This window comes from Sorghum bicolor, chromosome 6 (assembly GCF_000003195.3).
Source record: "Sorghum bicolor cultivar BTx623 chromosome 6, Sorghum_bicolor_NCBIv3, whole genome shotgun sequence".
Lineage (NCBI taxonomy): Eukaryota > Viridiplantae > Streptophyta > Magnoliopsida > Poales > Poaceae > Sorghum > Sorghum bicolor.
This window is the reverse complement of record NC_012875.2, coordinates 54650601-54671970: the sequence shown is the minus strand read 5'-3', so window position 1 is coordinate 54671970 and position 21370 is coordinate 54650601. Positions and strand designations below refer to the sequence as shown.

Here is a 21370-nt window from a genome sequence, read left to right as displayed (position 1 = left end):
GCCTCTCGTGTGTACAGTGTCATGTTAGTGCCCCAACAGTGCGCCGCGTCATGTTTCGTCCCGTCCGGGTCCGGTTGGTTGTACTACGTGCGATTTGTCTCGGCAGATACAGCCGCTACCAGTTGCATTATCAATTTTATCATAGCGTCACGTCGTTGCCAATCCCAACCTCCTCCCATGTGCTCGCGAGGCGAACAGAGGACAGAGGTCCACGCTACGAAGAGACTAGGGAGGTATGCATAGTCTACTGTCCCAGTAATTTTCTTTGTCAGCGGCACTAAGAGAGAGAGAGCCCATAGTAGTTTAATTAATGGATCTATATATATATGCAGATTCCCAGGGCAGATCGCACTGGTTTTGACTCGGGAAGAAGCAAGAAACTCCACCCCAAATTATATTATAAGAAAATCTAAAATCTAAGAATCTTGATAGTCAATTAAAACTATTAAAAGAATTTAAAAAATTATAGAATTAAATAGATATATTATAAAAATATAATTAACAAAAAATCTAATTATACTTAGTTGGTATCATAAATATTATTATTTTATCATATAAATTTGGTTTAATTTAAGATATTTTGACTCTTTAAGATTTTTAAAATAATTTATAATTTGGAATTGAGGGATTATGGTACAGGAGATACGTCCAGCACAAGAAAAACGAAGCACAATGGCACAGGAAGGTCCGGTGTACGAGGACACAAAGGCAAAGGCTTAACAGCCATGTTCTCATTTAGAAACATAAACTTACGATGTTATTTTATAATATGAGGAACGAGAACATTTACGTTTCTAGAACACAGATGTTACCGAAATATGAAAATGAAAATGTGAACCATGTTCTTGTTCCCAAGCTGCTAAGGGCAAAGGCCATGGTCTAGGAGCCCAAGATTAAGGCTTTTGTTTGGCTGGTTCCTAAGTTGAGCAACATAAGTTTGACCATATCAAAATCTCTTTGTATATTGATATTGACAACACAAGGTTAGTATTATTAGTAAATTGAGCATAACTCAACTAAATTGTGTTCTTTATGGGGAAGTCTGTCCGCTTGGATTTAAATACGGTGACATACCTATTAACAATGAGACGCTTAGGATGACTTTTTGCCTAGTAGAGATAGATTCAAGAGAAAGTTAGTATTTACTAGATTCATTATCGTAATAATCTTCATAACATGTACTCATTTTCTTTATATATTTAGAAAAGTATATTCATATAGTCATTCCTCGTCGCAAAATACTTGATGCTAAGGTTTTTAGGAAAAATAGTGCTAAAAATTACCAATGTATCTTTATTTGTTGAAAGTTAACTATGTTAACTAAGAATTATATTACTGATTAAAAAGAATGGATAGGATCATACATGCTGCTATCTCATACTGATGTGGATCAAACCCATAATCTAAGAACTAAAACATCAAAAAAAATTATAGAGACAAAATTTGAAATTTAAAACATTAAATTTTCTAAAATGATATAACTTAAAAAAAGGTGCCATTGGACTTTTATTTCAGATAAGGAAAAAACTAAGATTCTCAAGGTACTCTCAACCATAGAACTAGATGATTTTTATATAAAATTGTTGAAGAGACTTCGACAATCATAATAGACACTTCTCAGGATAGGAAATTTGAGAAAAGTGGTAGATTCTCTGTTAAATCAGTTTACAATGCTCTTACCAGCTCTGATGGAGGGCCTACTTTCAAATATATCTGGAAAGGGAAAATTCCCCCTAAAATCAAAATCTTCTTGTGGTTAGTTGCTAACGATGCTATTTTGACTAAAGACAATGTGATAAAGAGAAATTGGGTTGGAGACCCCCTATGCTATTTTTGTAAACAGCACGAAACTGTTAACCATCTTCTCTTTACCTGTCCAGTTGCTAAGATCATTTGGGCCACTATAGCTACTTGCATTAGTGCCAAATGGTGCCTATATCTTTACATCAGAGTTGGAAAATGGTGTGTGCAATGGCAGACAAATTTTTGCGGTTGGAATTGCAACCATCTGTTGGGCTATTTGGAAAATGAGAAACAAAGTTTGTTTTGATGGAAAAAAAATCAAGAACCCAATAAAAATCATATGTTATGCTTGTGCGTGCATAAAATTTTGAGCAGGTCTTCAAAAAAGAAGATGACAAGGAGGTGCTGAGGAAAGGCGTCGACTCCATGCTCAAGATTGTTATATAGTTGCTGTCCGAAAGACATCAAGTGGTGTCGCGACTCAACCTCTTACCAGAACCTGCCGATGAAGATAATGCAAAACAAGAGCCGGAAATGCTGATGGAGTCTCGAGGCCACAGATCTCTTTGTTGGCCATTGTTCTTTTGTTGGATGTAATCATCTGTTTCAGAACTGTAATTTGGCATGGTTGGGTAGGCTTTTGCCTTTGGTGTGGTCTGGACATATTTCTACTCTATTTTGCTACTCCGGTTTTTAAAACTCTGGTGTATTTCTGTTCTTCGTAATGGAAATAGGGAACATTCCTAATTTGAGAAAAAAAAGTGACATTGTAATTAAAGAATAAGAGATGAGAAAATAATTTTTTAGGTAAGAAATCATGTCTACACCAGATGAGTTTGCGTGTGGTTGAATAAAATTTATTCTGTAAAAACTACTATCAAAACTACTGTTAGTTTATATAATTTCTGTGTCCGGGGGGAGATGCCGATGAAATATTTGGGTATTCCAATTAGTAATAAACATCTTAATACCAGTGCTTTTTCCTTCCTTCCTCAAAAATTATACAAGAGGCTTGATCCTTGGAAAGGGAAACATTTAACTTCAGGAGGGAGACAAATCCTTTCTAATACTTGTCTTAGCAGCATTCCCCTATACTGCATGGGGTTTTGTTGGTTACAAGATGGGGTGCATAAAAAAATGGATAGCATTAGGGCTAACTTCTTATGGCAAGGGACTGAGGACAAGTTTAGATATCATATGGCCAAATGGGAGATGGTTTCTAGACCAAAAGACCAAGGGGGTTTGGGCATCATCAACACTAGATTGATGAATGATTGTTTGCTTGTCAAATGGATCTGGAAAATTTTGCAGGAACCTGATGAATTATGGTTCAAAATGCTGAAAGCCAAGTATATGAGGGATACTGATTTCTTTTCTGCCAAGTCCAAAGGGGGATCTCAGTTCTGGCAAGGGCTTCAAAAAGTTAAACATCTCTTTAAGTGGGGGGCTAATTTCACAGTGGGTAGGGGTAATAATTGTTCCTTCTGGCATGATTGCTGGTTGCATGAAGTTCCATTAAAAATCTATTATGAGGATCTGTATAGAATGGTGAGTCATCCCGGCTGTGTTGTAGGGGACTGTTGGGTTGATCAGGATTGGGTTGTCCAGTTTCGAAGAGCTCTTTCAAGTGAAGAATTCCAAAGATGGACTATGCTATATGATGAACTCCAACTTTTTTCAATAGATGAAAATATTCCTGATAAAGTGTCATGGGCTCTTGATAAGACCAAGATGTTTACAACTAAGTCCCTATACAGATTCTTATCAAACAGAGGCATGCCGAGTAGGGTGGCTGGAATTATTTGGAAATGTAAAGTACCACTAAAAATAAAGTTTTTTCTCTGGCAAACTTTTAATAACAAATTGCCGGTGGGCTTGTCGCTGTTAAGAAGGGGTTGGAAAGGAGATGGCAAATGTTGCCTTTGTGGGGTTCTAGAAACTATTAATCATATTCTTTTTTATTGTGTTCTTGCTAAATTGATCTGGGCAATCATAAGGGAGGTTTTCTGTCTGGGGGATGTCCCTCATTCCTTGCAAGAACTCTCAGAGGGTTGGCTGTGGGGCAAAGGTCCCTTATCTGCGCGGTTGCTTATGTTTCTTTTCGCAGGTTTTGCCTGGACCCTATGGGTTACAAGGAATAAAATGGCGATAGAGAAACGTTTTCCTAACGCGCCATCTGACGTTTTGTTTGATGCCTTATCACTGTTACAGAGATGGTCGATACTCTTGAAGGAAAGTGATAGATGTAAGGTGCTGCAAGCGAAGGACGGTTTGATCTGCTGGATGAGGAGTTTTGATCCAAGCTTAGTGATGTCCACAGATGTGTTCGAGCTTTGATATTTTGGTTTAGACTGTGGCTTTGTAGTTTAGTATCCTTTGGTTCATTGAGATACTGGCTTTCCCAGTTTGTATCCAAACTTGGTGCTTTATAAAAGCAGAGGTTTTCTCTTTTTAAAAAAATATAGTTTCTATAAATAATATTTATATAAATTATAATAGATATATAAACTAACAGTAGCACGGAGACTGCCTCACGGTAAAACGAAGTAACAGACTTTTTTTTCTGAAAGAAAAGAACGGCTAAAAAAGGAAAACAAAATCGTTCGCAGATTTGCAGTCCACACACAAGTAGTCGGACGGCCCGATCCCGAGAGCAAGGAGGAATCCAAAGCCGTCGCCCCTCGCCGCCCGCACCTCTTCAACTTCACGTCTTGACCACGTCCACCTCGCCCCCCTGCCCCCCTCCTCTTTCCAGTGTCCAGTCCTCGGCTCCGGCTGCCGTGCCGCCTGACACAGCCACGCACTGCGGCGGCCGTACGGGCGCTAGGGTTTTCCCTCCACTTCGGCCGCGGGCTCGGGATCTCGCGCCGCACCACAATGCAGCTCACGCGCCGCTGATCCCGGGCAGGCCTCCATCCTGACCTCCTCCTCCCGCCGCCGCCGCTTCTGCTGCAGCGGGCAGCCGCCATGGCGCGGCGCCACGGGTGGCAGCTCCCCGCCCACACCCTGCAGGTTCGCCCGCGATTCTCCCTCTCCCGCACCATGAGTTGTCCTCCGCTATGAATGTGCGAGTTGAGCGCGCAATGTGCTCGCTCCCGGATCCCGTCGCGCTATGCTCGGTTTTCCGCGGAAGCGGGGGGGAGTTTTTTTCGGTCTGTGTTTCTGGGGCGATGTTCGAACGAATTTCCTGGTGCCGTTTCTATCTGACGTGCTTTTGATGAGGAATGTGGCTAGCCTAGTTTGCTGTGATCCGATGCGATGTGATGGATTGGGTTGCCCTTCTCTTTTCCCGATGCGTCTGTGGGCGGCTCTGTATACTCTGAAAAGCGAGCGAGAATTCGGCACTTCTGCTACTTCTCTATCTTGACACGAAGGAGTAGCACATGGATTTGGTTTTGTTAATGTCACATGGATTTGGTTTTGCTAGTTTTATCCTAACGCCAGGTGTTTACTGTTTACCTGAATTTTATGCAGCGCTACATCCTGATCTCCTGCGGCATAGAATGTGTCTTGTTTTTAGCTGGCATTTCGCTTTATCCAATAAAAATGTCACTTTTTGTTGGTATTCTCTTGGGTCGTTCTGCTCTTTCGTCTATGATGTGATGTCGGACTTGACATCCAAATTCGGCTTCGCTGCCGCCCTATTCTTTTGTCTCCTTGCGCTTTCACCTTACTCCCTAATATGTGTAACTTCATTTTTGTAAGGTTTGATATAGTTAGGTTGTGCTAAACTGCATCTTGTATTCGATTCATCATGGACCCCATTTTTCGGAGTTATTGTTAAAATGTGTAACCGCAGCACTTTCCTCTGCGTGATGTCTTACAACGGATGCATCCGTGTTCCTAAACAATAATTGAGGCGTTCTGTTTGTTGTCATTCATCTGGATCTGGCCCTGCCCACTAGTATGTTCCTTAGCTTTATGCCACATTCTCAGCCAATTAATAGTTGCTTGTGCTACAGCCAGATGCGCGAAATCAAATGTGCTGCACTGAATTAAAAAAAAAGTTGTTAATGTATCTGTGAGTTTGAATGTCGTAGTGAGTTTGTCATATTCTATTTTAGCGTCAATGCCCAGCTATTAGCTTTGGCAGCTCTGTGAAGGGCGTTGCTATAAAGCCTTTTTTTCTGGATTCAATGAAGAATTGAATTGCAGTATCCTACTTCTGTTGATGCATTATCAGAGAACAATCGTAATACGGTATCCCAGTGAGGTCAGAATAGACTGTGGTAATGACCAAGATTTTTAAAGCATGGACTACGAGTATAGTATTAGTTTCCACCTTAGGAAAAAAATGTCAATTATGTGAAACTATCAAGTAGGTATTTTCATTATTTTGAATTTGAATTTTCCATGAACATTCAGTTAGCAGTGGCCTGGATCGATTCACAAGCCAATTCATCCTGCTTACTTTCATTTGCTCACCTTATTTGCCCCTCATCTATGTTGTCTTGATGCATGTGCAAGCTTTGAGGGAAAGGCTACAAATTCTGAGCTACTATGACTTTATGAGTGACCTTTAGAAGAAGCATGAAAAGTCTAAGCTAATGAGTTTGTCTAATAAAAAAAAATATATTTTTTCTCTTGGAAGTGGATATAAAATTTCAAGTCCACATTTGTAAATTTGACTGTATAATCAGTTGACATGCTTGTAAGCTCATCGTTTAGTAATATCTCATAGGAGCTTTCCGTTTTAGATAGGAATTGTTAGACATATATATGTGTACATGTGTACTGGGCAAGTGCCTGGGCGCCTAGCGCCAGCCAGCCCCTATGGTTGGGCTGATTAATTAGATTAGAGAGATATGAGGAGATCTTGATTGGTCCTGTTTCTATAAACCTCAAGATCTCCTCACCCCTATATATGTGTAATCTCCCTTCTCAGTCAATCAATCAATTAATTCTACACACTTTCGGGGATTATTATGTAAGTTATGGACTTATGGGAGTCATGGCCTTCAGTTCTGCTGAACTTGTGGCCCTCTTACATTTCATTTGTGCTTCCTCTTAAAATTATGTCCTCTTCAAATCCTTACCTATGCCCTATTGGTCCTTATTAGTGGAACAGTATGATTGTATGAATAACATTTTTATATTTATATATATTTTTCCAGGTGGTGGCTATAACAGTGTACTTCTTGCTTTGTATAGCATTCTATGCTTTCTTCTCTCCATTTCTTGGGAAGGACTTGTATGAATATATTGCTGTGGGTATTTATAGTTTTCTGGTAAGATTCCACCCTAGCATTCTTGGATTTAATACCTGAGTAAGTGATCACTGTTTTGATATTTGTTTTATGTTTTGCCAGGCCTTATCCGTGCTGATTCTATATGTTAGATGTACTGCGATTGATCCCGCTGACCCTGGCATCCTGATTTCCATGGATGGCACACTATTTTATAAGTCAGAAGGTATATCTTGCTCATTAACAATGCTTCTATAGTTCTATTTTGCACCCTATCACTTTATTTACTAATACATCTTCATCTTCTGGTTAAAAGCACCTGGAGACACTCAAGAAGAAGCTGGTAAGCCAGGATTGAGAAACGGTGACAGTGAGGACATCCAAAAGCATAAATCATGCTTTGGAAGGTTTTGCTTTTGTTGCGCTATATTTACAACTGGGGACTGTCGTGAAGAGGATGAAGCTAACCATGAAGAAGATTATGGTGAAGAGGCACTCTTTTGCACCCTTTGCAACGCGGAGGTACTTTATGCTGAGCCCCAACCCTATTCGATGTGCATAGTGTGCTACATTTCTGTTCGACCAAATTTCTCTTTATCTTACCAAGAGTATATTATTTGTTCTTTGCTTCTAGTTTACCAATTTATTAAGTACCCATGTACCTGAAAACCAAAACTGTTGCTTGCAGCATAACCGATGCTAAGAGTTGGGGCCTAAAAAAATATTAGCGATCTTTTTGTATTCATGTAGTTCCAGGTACTCTCAATATGGCATTGTTTGGAATGTTATTACAATTTCAAGCTAGATAGTTTTTTTATGCAACAAATTTTTTATTTAAGCATAAGAAAATGACTCGTTTATATAGTTTCATGACTATTCGGTGCTTCTGTTTTTATTCCGAAGCCAGCAGTTGGCATCTTCATTTGCCATGATGCTTGCTTTGTTTCTTTGTATTAATCTTCAGTGCACTTTATGTTTGGACACATGGTATCAACACAAAGTTTTAGTTGACACTAAGTGCAGTTTCCTTTGTATTCTGATACAGGTGCGCACACATAGCAAGCACTGTCGAAGTTGCGACAAGTGTGTTGATGGGTTTGATCATCACTGCCGGGTATTATATCAAATCTTCTCTACCTAAATTGGCTTTCTTTGCTTTTTCTACTTTTTGTTGATTTTTGCTTTTGTTTGTACTCAAACCTGTATTTTATCTTTTGATGCAGTGGCTGAACAATTGTGTTGGAAGAAAAAATTATATCACATTTTTATGCCTTATGGCTGTGAGTCTGGCTTGGGTATGTTAAAAATCATGGAATGCTAATATTTCTAACTTCGAAATTACATCCTTTTAAATACCAATTAGCTTGTATCTTGTGGACTATTCCAAAAGCATTTTTTGTGATTAGTTGCCATTATTGTAAATTCAGCTTGCTGTTGAGTGTGGAGTTGGTATTGCTGTTTTTGTTCGTTGCTTCACTGATAAGACAGCCATAGAAGATCAGATTGGGGAAAAGCTAGGCTATGGTCTTTCACGAGCACCCTTTGCAACCATTGTGGTAAGTATTAAACTATTGTTTTTTTAATTTGTTAGTCTAGTTTCTCTTTACAATGTGAGTTTTTTTTTTCTGTTATACAGTTCACAGAATCTTTCATTTACATTTTATTAATTTTGCAAGCTTTATCATCGCTATTTCTGGATCCTTGTGATAATCACAATCAAACTGGTAGGTACTAACTTTAATTAGGCTGTTGAGGTAAGACAAGATATGGAGTTCAATTCAACTTAGTATGAAAAGGGGCCAATCTTATCTAGTGGTGAAAATGAGTTGCTAACTTTTAGAAGCAGAAATTGTAATCCAAGAGACCAAGACAACCAATGCTGAACGTATTGCACATTTGCTACAGTCCACAGTAATAGTCTTTGTCCAAACAAGGCATTTTACTTAACCTTTAGTCCGGTTGAGGTTTAGGTCTTAGCTGAAAATACAAGGTCCATACCGACTATGTACACGTACACATGCACTAAGAAGAGAGAGATTTTCATAGCTGAGGAAGATAATACTGGCAGTACCTTAAACTGTCAAATTGAGTGGGCATAGATGTCCTGTAAACTGTGATGACTCTGAGATAGTTAATTGTCAACTGTTTATGAATTATGATATGGTATGGCTAGTAAGCTGTCACAATCTTGACAAATAAACCTCTGACTCCAGGCCCTGGCTACAGCTCTTTCTATGCTTGCTTCAGTACCACTAGGAGAACTATTTTTCTTCCATATGATATTAATCCGAAAGGTTAGTCACTTTGTTGTCACTTCTCATTATTTGTTCCATTTTATTAGATCGTGTCCAAGAATGCATCATGTGATATGGTTACTCTTGTTGCACATTTTTTTTCAGGGCATAACAACTTATGAATATGTTGTGGCCATGAGGGCTCAGAGTGAACCTCCTGGACCTTCTGTCATTGATGACCAACAAAGCTTGGCATCTTCTCCAATGAGTTCTACACCAACAGGTTTTAGTGGGAGCTCGTTTGCACGGCACTACAAAGGCGCATGGTGCACTCCCCCACGTATCTTCATTGACCAGGTACCAATTGAAGGCACCACAATTTGATGCGTGGTCTGTTCTTTCAGCTTCAACAAATCTTATCAGAAACTATCCTAGATAATCTATCAAAATTAGTGCTGTTCAGTCTGTCACAGTTGTCTGCAATTATAAGTTGCACCTGTCTTTTCCTTCTGAGCGACTCATCCTGCATATATTTGATCCTGTCTGCATCACATTGCAGGACGAAATCATCCCACACCTGGAGCCTGGCCGAGTTCCTTCAACTATTGACCCTGATACTGCAGACCCAATGGAAAGAACCAAAACCCATCCTAAACGTCCAGTCCGCATCAGTGCGTGGAAGCTTGCGAAGCTCGATTCAAATGAGGCCATGAAAGCCGCAGCAAAAGCCAGAGCCTCTTCGTCCGTGCTGAAACCTATCAATACCCGCAACCAGTATGAGGCAGACAGTGATAACCTCAGTACCAGAAGCAGTGCCATAAGTGCTGATACCGGACACCACAGGTATTGCGGGAATTCACAGTACAGGCCCTCTTATCCACCCAGCAGAGCAAGTGCAGATGACATCGAGCTGTACCCCCAGACACCGAGCAGCTTCCAGAGCAACTCACGGACTCCAACTCCTCTAGCCGAGCACCATCCCTCCAAGCATTTCAACCCAATCTACCAGACATCAGCAAACAGGTCTCCATTCTCAGCAAAAGCAAGCGTCAGTGAAGCTCCTATCTCTGAAGTCACCAATGCAGGGAGAGGGAGGTCCTACCCCCCACCACAAGCGGACAGATCCTCCCGGTCATCTGTTTACTGGGATCAGGAAGCTGGCAGGTTCGTGTCTGCGCAGGCAAACCAGGGATCCAGCTCTCGCTCTGGCCATCCTGACCTTCTATACACCGGGCAGTCTATATTCTTTGGTGGACCTCTGATCGCAGACCCTGCAGCAAGAAGCTTCAGAGATCCTGGTGGTTCGAGCCAAAGGTCTGCCGGGCCTCGGCCGCACCAGCTCCCGGTGTTCGATCCCAGTAACCCCCAGAAAGATCAGCTGTCCAGGTTACCGTGAAATACTACTATATCAAAATTTTTTTGGAGTAGTCTTCCGAAACACATGTTTCTCTGCTCGATTATGAATGTATAGTAGTTCTTAGCATCTGACAGATTAGTTCACGATTTTTTGTATCGGGTTCATGGAAATTAAGATCAATTTAGGCACTAGCAACCATAAACAGAGTTATGGAAGTGATGATGAGTAGGATAACGAGGGTACCCCTATTGCCAGTTCTAATAGTGAAGTGAAAATGATAAGGATGTTCAGCTACCAAACCTAATTAGCTTCACCTGGCCATGCTGAAAACAAGGTGATAACTACAAACGTGGTCCTTATATTAAAAAAAACTACAAATGTGCTAAATCTATTCGCTAATCTGGAACAATTTTCCCTATCTGATCTCTTGGTGGAATGACCTATCGATGTTTGGATAATCTTGTACTATATGTCAACTGTCCAAGCTATCACAAATCCGCATGAGGCATCGTGCACTCGCTGCCTCGATTGCCCATGATCATGAGTTTATCTCGGCCTAAGTGGATGCAATCATATTTTACTCCCACTTTTTGCACGACTTTTGGCTATTCAACTCGTGTAATCCGCGAGGAATAACTAAGTGGGTCGTTGTGCGACTACGCGGAATTGGGCCCCTCTCCATCGTGAGCCACTCTTGGATAAAAAAAAGACGGTACTTGTCAATTTTCATCGACTAATGCTATATGCTAGTTTCTTATTGCCCTGCACGTGATAAAGATATACTCATCTCCGTGTTTATATGTTGAAAAGGTATCGGATAAATACTTGTGATATGAAAGTGAAAAAGTGGGTGTTTCTTTCCGTTTTTGTATTGTTCTTCCCTCGTGGTACAGAAGTGAGTGAAAGTGGGTGTTACTCTCCGACCGATTCATCCAGACTCCATCAGAGACAGGGAGAGAGAGCGTTGTGATGTTGATGATTCCTGACCACCACTTCAGGTCTACTCAGCGTACAAACTGAGAAACTGCTATGGCCAGTGTACAGGCATCGCTCAAAATGTGCTGTGGGATTATTCCTCGGTCCTCGCCGTGCGCCGCGTGGCGAAGGCGTTGTTGGTGGTCCGGGGCATTTCCGCGAACGCGACGGCAACAGGCGTCGCCAGGAGGCAAAGCATGAATGAATTACAACGATGTGTCAACAAATATCGCCCGGCTTTTTCTCAATCAAAAAAGAAAAAAAAACGAACGAACGAAGAAACAAATATCGCTGCGGCAAACACGGCATCAGGATGTAAAGCTGTCGTGCAAACCCTCGCACTGAACCGTGTCCGTGCACACCCTGTGTCACGTCTCGTTTATGCTGGTTCCGGGAGGGCCTGCGACGGCGAACTGAGGTCTTGGTGGCGGCCCATGACCCAGACGCGGGGTTCAAAAAGCTGGAGATATTTTTCAGGTGCGAAATGATATTTGCGTCTCTGAACACAATCGAGCAGGCTGTTGTGTTTTCTAGGATAAGGCTTTCCGAGTCGGCGGTTCCCTGCACCAGCAGCACCAGGGACCATCCTCTGCACTGCACCGGCCACTCCATCCCACGCCAACGGCGTGAGCGCCACCTCCGGACGACACCTCCCGCGACCCGGCACCGGAGCCGCCGCTAACGACGACAGACGAGACCAAGGACCACGCGTCTCCGCTCCAACGAACGGAACGGTACTGTACTATACTGCGTTTCCCCAGCAAGAAAAGAAACCTTCGGCGAGAGAGGGTAGCGGAAAGTGTGTCTCAGCAACGCCTCCCCGGTTGGTCACTCATCAGTGAGAGCTGAGAGGCGACGGCGATCGCTCCGGCCGAAACGGACGACGACGCGGACCGGGACAGGCCTCGCCGGGATTAGCGGGGACGGCGGTGGGGGGCAGGCACCGCCCCTGGATGGAAGCGGAAAGCCTGCAACCGAAACCCGTGGCGTGACGCGCACCCTTCGGGAGCCTGCCGGGGCCGGAACAACCGGTTTGGGATCCGGGTGCACCGCGCGCACATGGCCCGGCCGGTCCCCGAAAAATCGAATGCTGCCGTGGCCGTGGCACCACCATCCTGCAGAACCGAAGCAGCTTATACTGTTCTTTTTTCTATCATAATAAATTAACGAATTATAATTTTTTAAATCAACCAATAAACACGATGCTCCTCGGCTATTGCATACCGGCTCCTCGCTAGACGTTACAATACAAAAAAAAAAGTAGTTGTGGAGAGAAGATCATGGGTGCATGGTCCGTTGCACGTGAAGGTCTTACGTGTGCTTTCACCGCCGATAGGGAAATGGACCGTGAGACATTGATTGCAAATGCATACGTTTCGTTTTGGCGCCGATTGGAGAACGTACTGTATGGATTCGCCGGTTGCTAATTTGCAGGAGAATTCTTGTTACATTTCCTTTATCCCCAAGAATAGAACAAACCAGAGGACCTTTTTGTTAGCAGTGCTACCATATACACGGGTCTGTTTTCTTAAGCTATGATAATTGGACAAATTGTATTGCACATTATATTTCCTACCGTACATGTGCCTGAAAGTGAAGACAGGGAAAAGTTGTTCGACCAGGGTTGACAATGATTACTGATCACTGGATGTAGACTAGATGGATGGTGTTCGTTGTCTGAAAAGAATGTAAAAATCAAGCGCTCATGATTTAGCAACTTCCAATAGGATTGTGGCTCGCCGATCTACACTATCCTTCGTTTCATAATAGACACTTAGGGCTAGTTTGGAAGCTGAGGACAAATTAGCCCGAATTATGGATGCCTAGAGAGGGACTTTAGCGGCCATTCAATTCCCCAAGGCACCGCCCCCCATCCTCAGCATGCATTTGGAAAAAGTGACGCAAGGTTGTTCGCCTTATACGTCACTAATACAGGGAAGCACCGCCCGACCTTAGGCATTGTTTAGTTCACCCCAAAAAGCAAAAAGTTTTCAAGATTCCCCGTCACATCGAATCTTGCGGCACATGCATGAACCATTAAATATAGACGAAAACAAAAACTAATTACACAGTTCAGCTGAAAATCGCGAGATGAATCTTTTGATCTTAGTTAGTCCATAATTGGATAATATTTGTCACAAACAAACGAAAGTGCTACAGTACCGAAATCCGAAATCTTTTCGGAACTAAACAAGGCCTTAAATGTCCGGGAGAATCCACTAAAGGAAAATGCAAGGGTCAAGTCACTCTGCCCCTCTGTGTGGGGCTTCCAAATGTCGTGGTAATTTAACAAGCTTTCTCATGGGGCTTTTCTAGAGAAACGCAAGAAAAATTCTTATGGATAAGTGTTTTCAAATAAAGCCTTAGATTTGCCAAAAAAAATATATGAAAGAACAAAAAGTCATCGATGAAGCCACCATCCAATTACTATACCAAATCCTATTTTTGTTTCATTTCTCTGAATAATATAAATATCATCAAGGTACACCACTAGTTTATCCATATGGCAGGACTTTTCAAAACCCTAAGATTAGAAAGGACTCGACGCTCCTTTGATCTTTTGCACACAATGATTCCAGAAGTTTCTAAACTTGAATAGACGGAGTGCATCCAAATAACGTGTTGTCTTACGCTACGCTTGACACCTTAAAGCCAGAAATGGCTGTTTTTTTTTTCTGTTCTGAGTGGGTGCACATATCCTCCACGCTACCTCAAATTAGTTTTTGCATCGAGCTTCGTCGTAGGCAGCACAAGGCTCGAAGACGAAGAGTATAGACAATATATATTCGGAGCATATTCCTCGTATATATATGAACCGTTTCATCAAAGCCGAAAAGAAAAACACCCAAGCCAGCATGGAAAAAGGTCCAAACCGTAGCAAAACCACGTCGGAGAAGACGCTATTTTGTACTTGCACACACACCCTAAACCCCGGAGACTGGCGGCTTTTATCCGCTCCTCCCAAAGCAGCAAACAAAGACAGTGGGCAACTACTACTGGGATCTGTTTCTATAAAAGGCAGGACCACCCCTCGCTCCCCTTCCCACACACACACACACACACACACACTTTGTCAGCTTCCTCCCCTGCGAGTCTGCGACTGCCCGTGAGCGAACAGTGCGAGCAGTCCGATCGAGCGAGCGAGCGAGGATGCACGGCGCGGCGAGGAAGCTGCTGATGTGGGGGAGCAGCCCGGTGGGGGCGGCGGGGTCGGACAGGCCCGACGACCACGACGTCGTGATCGTGCTCGCCTCGCTGCTGTGCGCGCTCATCACGGTCCTCGGCATCGGCCTCGTGGCGCGGTGCGCGTGCGGCCGCGGCGGGCCCCGCGCGCGGGCGGCGGCGGCGGCCAACAGGGGCGTCAAGAAGTCGGTGCTCCGCAAGATCCCCACCGTGCCGTACGTCGCGCCGGCACCCGCCTGCGCCGCAGGAGGAGGGGACGTGGAGTCAGGGGAGCCGGCGGCGGAGGCAGGGGAGGCGGAGGCGGCGGAGTGCGCCATCTGCCTGGCGGAGTTCGAGGAGGGCGAGTCGATGCGCGTGCTGCCCCAGTGCGGCCACGCCTTCCACGCCGCCTGCATCGACAAGTGGCTGCGGGGCCACTCGTCCTGCCCTTCCTGCCGCCGGATCCTGTCCCTCCAGCAGCTGCCGCCCGGCGAGCGGTGCCGCCGCTGCGGCGCGCGGCCCCAGGACGGGGACACTGCTGGGTGGAAGCCCACCTACTACAGCGCCATGCCGCCGTTCCTGGCATAGGCTGGGCGGCAGAGGAATTGCTCCAATCCGAAAGCGAAGCAAACCTTTCGGTTAAATTCCATCCTCGCCTCTTCTGGTTTCGTTTTACTGATCGCAGTGGTAGATTTCAGTAGTGCCTGCTGTCTGGTTGTGGTTGGTACTTGGTAGTGAGTTGCGTAGGCGTAGGCGTAGCAATCTGGGAATGAGGAAGTTGGGGGGGATCAATTCATGGCCTCTCAATTGGGGTGATAGAGTGTTTGTTGCAGCTGAAACAGAAACACTGCAGCATAGTAGTAGTTCCAGCTATGTACAATTTGTAAATACTACTCTAGTAATTAATTAATATGCATGCAATGAGCTTTGGTGAGGATGATCTCCGTTTCAGTTGGGTGATAGGGTGTTTGTCACAGACTCTCTGGGTAATTCGATTTCACATGCAATCAGCTCCCCTGGAATGCGAAATGTATTTCGCATGGCCTAACTGCTCGGGAATGCATGATGCTTATCTTCTTGGTGCTGTGAACCAAGAATGGTAGCCCCGGGTGTTCCTTCATCTTGATATTTAGCAAGTCGACATCATCGTTTTTTTGATCCCCGACGGAATATGTCATTTGCCACCTTCTCTAAAAAATCAATCGCCGTACAGCTGCTCTGCTCTCAGGTCACGTGAGAGTGTCATTTGTCACGTGACGAGGTGTCATTTGGATATACGTGAAAAAAAATGATCAATTTTGTAATAAAAATACTAATATTTTTTCTCACAAATAATTATCATTAAACTTATTATGAGATTTATTTTTGCAGTATATTATCCAGACTAATTTGACTAAATCTAGAATTGCATTCTTTTGGGACGAGGATGCACGGTGCATTGGTTCCAATCCTTTTGAGTTCTTTGGACTACTTGTGCTACTACAAACAACACCAGTCTGATGGAGAAGTGGTACTGCTAAATTCACATATGACAAAAAGGACTTGCTACCAGTCTGATGATTTCAACGCATGAGACTATCTCCAACAATCGTCACCCAAAATACAAGACCCATTTGTCCTTTAGGTAGCGCTACAGCCTACAGGTAAAAGGTTCCATATCTATTTTTAGTCTTCTCCAACAACAAGACCTAAAAGACAACACTCTCTGCAAATGGGTCTCGAGGAGAGAGGATACCCAAATTTGGGTTATGCCTCCCCTGATACCCAAAATGGATTTTCTGTATGGATACTCTGTTGGAGACTATAGGTATTGTGTTGGAAACCTATTTTGGGTTTGGGTTCCCAAATGCATAAGCCTGAGCCCTACGTACTGCAGAGTGAGTTGGCACATGGCAGTACAAAACTGTGGAGTGATGAAAAATGCCACATGGACGGGGACCCACCCCCTTGGCGCCGTGGTTTCTCGTAGCGATGTCAACCGCCGGACCCGATCACCCGAGGGACCGCGGACACGGCGGCGACGCTGGTTTTGAAGAAAAACCAGCAAACGCGCCGGTGTGGACGTCAATCTGTGGTGATGATTCCCACGGGGGATCGGTGGTTCATCACCATGACATGACAAAACGTGCGCTGTCGCGTGGTAGAGTTTGGTACGGCTACGGCGATCTCCACGGCGCGCTGGCACGCTCCTCCTCTGCCGTCTGCCGCCGCCGCCGCCGCCGCCGCGGAACCGAGCCTGATCCAGTGGTCCGTCCTGGGCTCCTGGCTCTTGTGCTTGCACTGCTGCATGATTGCCCCTCCCGGCATATATAATATTTTTTTCTCTCCATCGGGTGTTCAACCCGTTTTTCTCCCGGCATATTCTGATCAGGGCAGGCAGGGCACGTGGATGGATGAAGCAAGCAAAGCAACAATCCCGGGGTTCAACGGTGACGACAGTTGGGTTGGGCGGACGCGCAGGCGCATCACTTTAGCCCAGCCAACATTGGTGGAAGGAGTTCAACGCCCCAAGCACACAACGGGCACTCGATCTCTGCCAGACCTAATTGCGCACATGCCACCTTGTTTTAGGAGTCGGATTGAAAGCGCAAAGTGCAGCATGCCTAGTCGGCACAAAGGGCAAAAAGAAACGCAAAAGAACTCTTGCGGGTTGCAGAAGCACTCACAGGGTCACACTCACACACGCAGCACAGGTCAACCTAATCCCTGAAATGAGACACGCTAGGCAATGCAAAAAGCTAGGTCCAATGGACAGTAGTTTAAATGCTACATCATGTTCGTTTAAACTTATCATCTAGAATTTTACGGTCAACCAATAATATTTTTCTCTTACAACAAATCAGTGCCAATTGCTTTTATAGCTAGCCAAACAGGCCCAAGATTTTTTTATGCATCGGTTGCTTTATTTGCTGGGATCGGAGTGGTAACGCTGGCCTTTTGTTGGTGTTGATTGGTACGAACTACTAGTGGTAGAGTAGTAGCTAAAAAGTTCAAAGCCTCCCCCTTCTATTCTTTCTTGCTTGTCATTAAAAAAAAAGTTTCAGAATTTGGACTCCACTGGTGGATGTCGAATTGTGGATCATATCTAAGTTGCACTCCAGGTAGAAAAAGATTATCCACCTGGCACTTTCTGGATCAATTCAAGCCTCAAGTATGTATCATTGGATGGATGATTAAAATAAGACGAACACGGTTGCCCATCGGTGGTAGGCTGGCAACTTTGTTTCAGTAATCCGCAGTGGCAATGGCCCAATTGGTTTGTAAACAGGTAGTGCACGATCCCATGCTGACTTTGCATCCACAGGTCAATGGAACACGTTCTGGAAGCCGGAAAGCCGGAAAGGAACAGATTACGGAAGGTCCTCTCGTGGAATGAATGGCATGACAGTTTGCCATGGTGACTCGGGCACCAAGGGCAGCATGGTGTGCCAGTGTGCAAGTGCTTGTCGCAGTGCGTGGACAAGGTTGGTCCGGCGGGCGCTGGCAGCCTGAGTCAGAAAAGCGGCCGCGGCCGCGTAGACCCGCGCTTCACGTGTGAGAGCAGAGCTTGGTGCGCCGTCGGCCCGTCGCGTTGGGTTCCTGCTCGCCGCGGCCCGCGGGAGACAACAGACAAGACAGCCGCGAGTCCTCCGGCCCCGGGCGGGTCATTCGCCCATGGACGTTTCATGGGTGACAGGCTGACAGCTATATCCTCTCAGCGCTAGTGGGGGGCGTGATTCTTCTTCTAATAAAGCTTTGTTATTATGAAAAATTAGAATGATTTTCTCTGGTTACAAAGCAAGATCATATTTTACTAGAAAAGATATAATCAATTCATGATCCATTCTGACAGACCAGACAATTTTTGTGAACTCTGTATCATCTACATAGATGTGCAAATAATCCTCGCTAGTTCCTCACCTTCCCGTAAAGGAGGTGGAGGACAGGGAACAGAAACTGGAGTGCCCTCCGCCTCCGGTGAAGAGCACCCCGACATGCGCCAGCTCGATCTCCTGCCGCTCGCCGAAAGGCGGCCAAACGAACGCAGGCTTCAGGAGCGGGGGCTCCGGCGCCGCGGCACCACCGACCAGCACCTGCACCGACGTCCGCATGGACGGCCTCTCCCTCGGGTTCGGGTGGCAGCACGCCAGGGCCAGCCTCACGGCGCGGTCCACCTCCGCCGGGTCGAACTCGCCGCAAAGCGCCGCGTCGGCGGCGTCCTGGGCCTTCCCCTCGCCGTACAGCCGCCACGCCCAGTCCACGATGTGCATGGGCGGCTGCCGGCGGCCTCGCCCGAAGCTCGCCTCGTCGTTGTCGCCGCCGTCGCGGTACGTGCGTGCCTCCACGGGGCTGGTCGGCCGCCTCCCGCTGACCACCTCCAGGACGAACACCCCGAAGGCGAACACGTCCGTGTCGAGGCTGGCGCGGCCGGTGAAGAAGCTCTCGTACGCCATGTACCCGCGGGTGCCCGCCACCGTCTGCGTCGAGTGGTGCGTCGCGCCGTCGCGCTGGATGACGCGGGCCAGGCCGAAGTCGCCCAGCCGCGCCTCGTACTCGCCGTCCAGCATCACGTTGCTGGCCTTCACGTCACGGTGGAGGATCCGTTTGCTGCTCCCGTGGTGCAGGTACTCCAGCGCCGACGCCACGCCGCGGATGATCCTGTACCGCCGCTCCCACGTCAGCAGCTCTGCCGTCGCTGACGACGACGACGTCTCCGACGCCGACGCCGACGCCGACGCCGACGCGTTGCTTATTGCGCTGCTGGCATCGGCGGCGTACAGGTGCCTGTCCAGACTGCCCATGGGGAAGTACTCGTAGACGAGCAGCAGCTCGCCTCTCTCGTGGCACCACCCCAAGAGCTTCACGAGGTTGCGGTGCGAGAGCTTGCTGATCGAGTTCACCTCCGCCACGAACTCCTGCTCCCCGCGATCGGAGTTGCCGCTCGTCATCACCCGCTTCACGGCCACCTCCACGCCCAACCTCTTGAGGTAGCCGAGGTACACGGTGCCGAAGCCGCCCCTGCCGAGCTTGCGGTCGGAGCTGAAGTTGGCCGTGGCATTCCTCAGCTCCCTGAACTTGAATCTAACCGGGCCTTGCGCGTCGATCATCTTCTCGAGGTTGCGGTAGGCTAGCCTTCTCGGCCGCGTCAGCCTTCTCCACACGAAGAACGCAATGAACGTTCCGGCTACCGCGAACGGGATCAGGTAGGCGAGAAGCAATCTCACCTTCTTCCTATGTCGCCAACTGTCGTCTGCATCGTCGCCTAGCGTGGTGAAATTCCAAGACTTGATCTGATTCAGCTCGGTGAAGTCGCCGGTCGAAGCTGCGAAGCCGACGGTGATGTCGTCCGTGAGATACTGCGACAGGTCACCGGCCCAGGCATACATGAAGCTGTACGTCTGCACCGCGACTATGCTCAGCTTTGCACCGTCGTACTCTATGGTGACCAGTACATCAGCGCCGCTTGACAGCACGATGGAGAGATTGCTGAGAGGATACGGGCTGATGGACTCGATGCTGTTGACGTCGAGGCCGACATGGTTGTCGTCGTTGTGGTCGTCCTTGCCGCTCTTCCTCGTGTCGAACTCCACGGCCACGATCCGGTTCGCCGGCGAGCCGTCCGTCTGGCTGTTCACTAGCCCCAGCCACTGCCCGCTGCTGTTCCGGGGCAGCTCCGGGTTGTTTGTGAGGATGAATGCCATACCTTCTCCGGTCCCGTTCCGCGGGACGATGTTGAGCACGAACTCCGTCCTGAACGACGTCAGCGCCGTCCGCCTGCGGTTCCACAGCTTGAGGGTTTCCCGCGCGTAGCAGACTCTCCCCGACCGGTGGCTCAGGTCTCCGGTGCTCGGCGTGATCTGCAGGGCTCCGTCTGCGATGCCGGCGCCGGGGCTGAAGCTGAAATCGGCCTCATTCGCGGTGCCGAAGGAGGGGTAGCTGAACTGCAAGCAGCTGCAGGTGCCGCAGAGGATCAGGAGGGCGAGAGTTGCAGAAGCGAGCAGAGCGAAGCGCCGCCTGATGCCAGCATGGGACAGGGACGCCATGGCTACCTACTGCTTCTGAAGACCTCTCTAATTCTTTGGGTTATGCCTCATGTACCACAAAATCGCAACGAACACGTAGAAGTCTTACTTTCGTGGCCCATTATCAGGAAACATGTGTGCAATAATGAATCGTGTTGCTTGGTATTGTGAACGCCATGAGCAAAGCATATTTAGACTTTTGCGTGGCAGAAACTTCATAGCAATGCAACCCAACGCCAGAAGCCCAGAAGAGACTTTGACTACGCAAACTTCTCTGAACTCTGACTATGTAAACGGCTTATCTGTTGTAAACAGGGAGGTTGTTAGCATCTAGTAGTACAGTAAAGTCATCGCATAGACAGTACATACAAAGTCATCGGAGCCGTACAGCGTGTTTGGTTTAATAGTTGGCTCCATACGATGGGTTGGTTCGACATCTGTTGACCCGGCGAATTTTCACGGAACTAAACAGTTGTGCATGTTAGCCTGTAATTATTGCTATAGAGAATGAACAAATGATGAATGAGGTTATTCCATGACTTAAATCAAACAGTTACATAGGTTCGGACATAGGTTTAGAGTGTCTTCTAGTACTGTAGAAAAAATTGGCGCCACTAGTGCCAGTTTGTTTAAAAAGCCCAGAAGTTGTAATTGAAAAATTGAGGCCCATGGGCTTTTCGAGCTGGCTCGGCGCTCCGGCCCGATATGTGA

General features: G+C 46.4%; 3 protein-coding genes across 3 annotated transcripts; 2 read left to right on the top strand and 1 right to left on the bottom strand.

The window, feature by feature from the left end:
• On the top strand, window positions 4409-10819 carry LOC8057701 (protein S-acyltransferase 21). Its single transcript, XM_002448356.2, has 10 exons — window positions 4409-4755; window positions 6858-6971; window positions 7053-7155; window positions 7246-7451; window positions 7975-8043; window positions 8153-8224; window positions 8357-8485; window positions 9143-9223; window positions 9329-9520; window positions 9723-10819. The coding sequence occupies exons 1-10, from the start codon at window positions 4711-4713 to the stop codon at window positions 10557-10559; spliced, it is 1848 nt and encodes a 615-aa protein (XP_002448401.1). The 5' UTR covers window positions 4409-4710; the 3' UTR covers window positions 10560-10819.
• On the top strand, window positions 14303-15594 carry LOC8060446 (RING-H2 finger protein ATL74). The gene has a single exon (XM_002448355.2). The coding sequence runs from the start codon at window positions 14646-14648 to the stop codon at window positions 15243-15245; it is 600 nt and encodes a 199-aa protein (XP_002448400.1). The 5' UTR covers window positions 14303-14645; the 3' UTR covers window positions 15246-15594.
• LOC8057700 (probable L-type lectin-domain containing receptor kinase S.5) lies at window positions 18461-21218 on the bottom strand. The gene has a single exon (XM_002446951.2). It carries the CDS (start codon window positions 20678-20680, stop codon window positions 18554-18556), a length of 2127 nt encoding a protein of 708 aa, XP_002446996.1. The 5' UTR covers window positions 20681-21218; the 3' UTR covers window positions 18461-18553.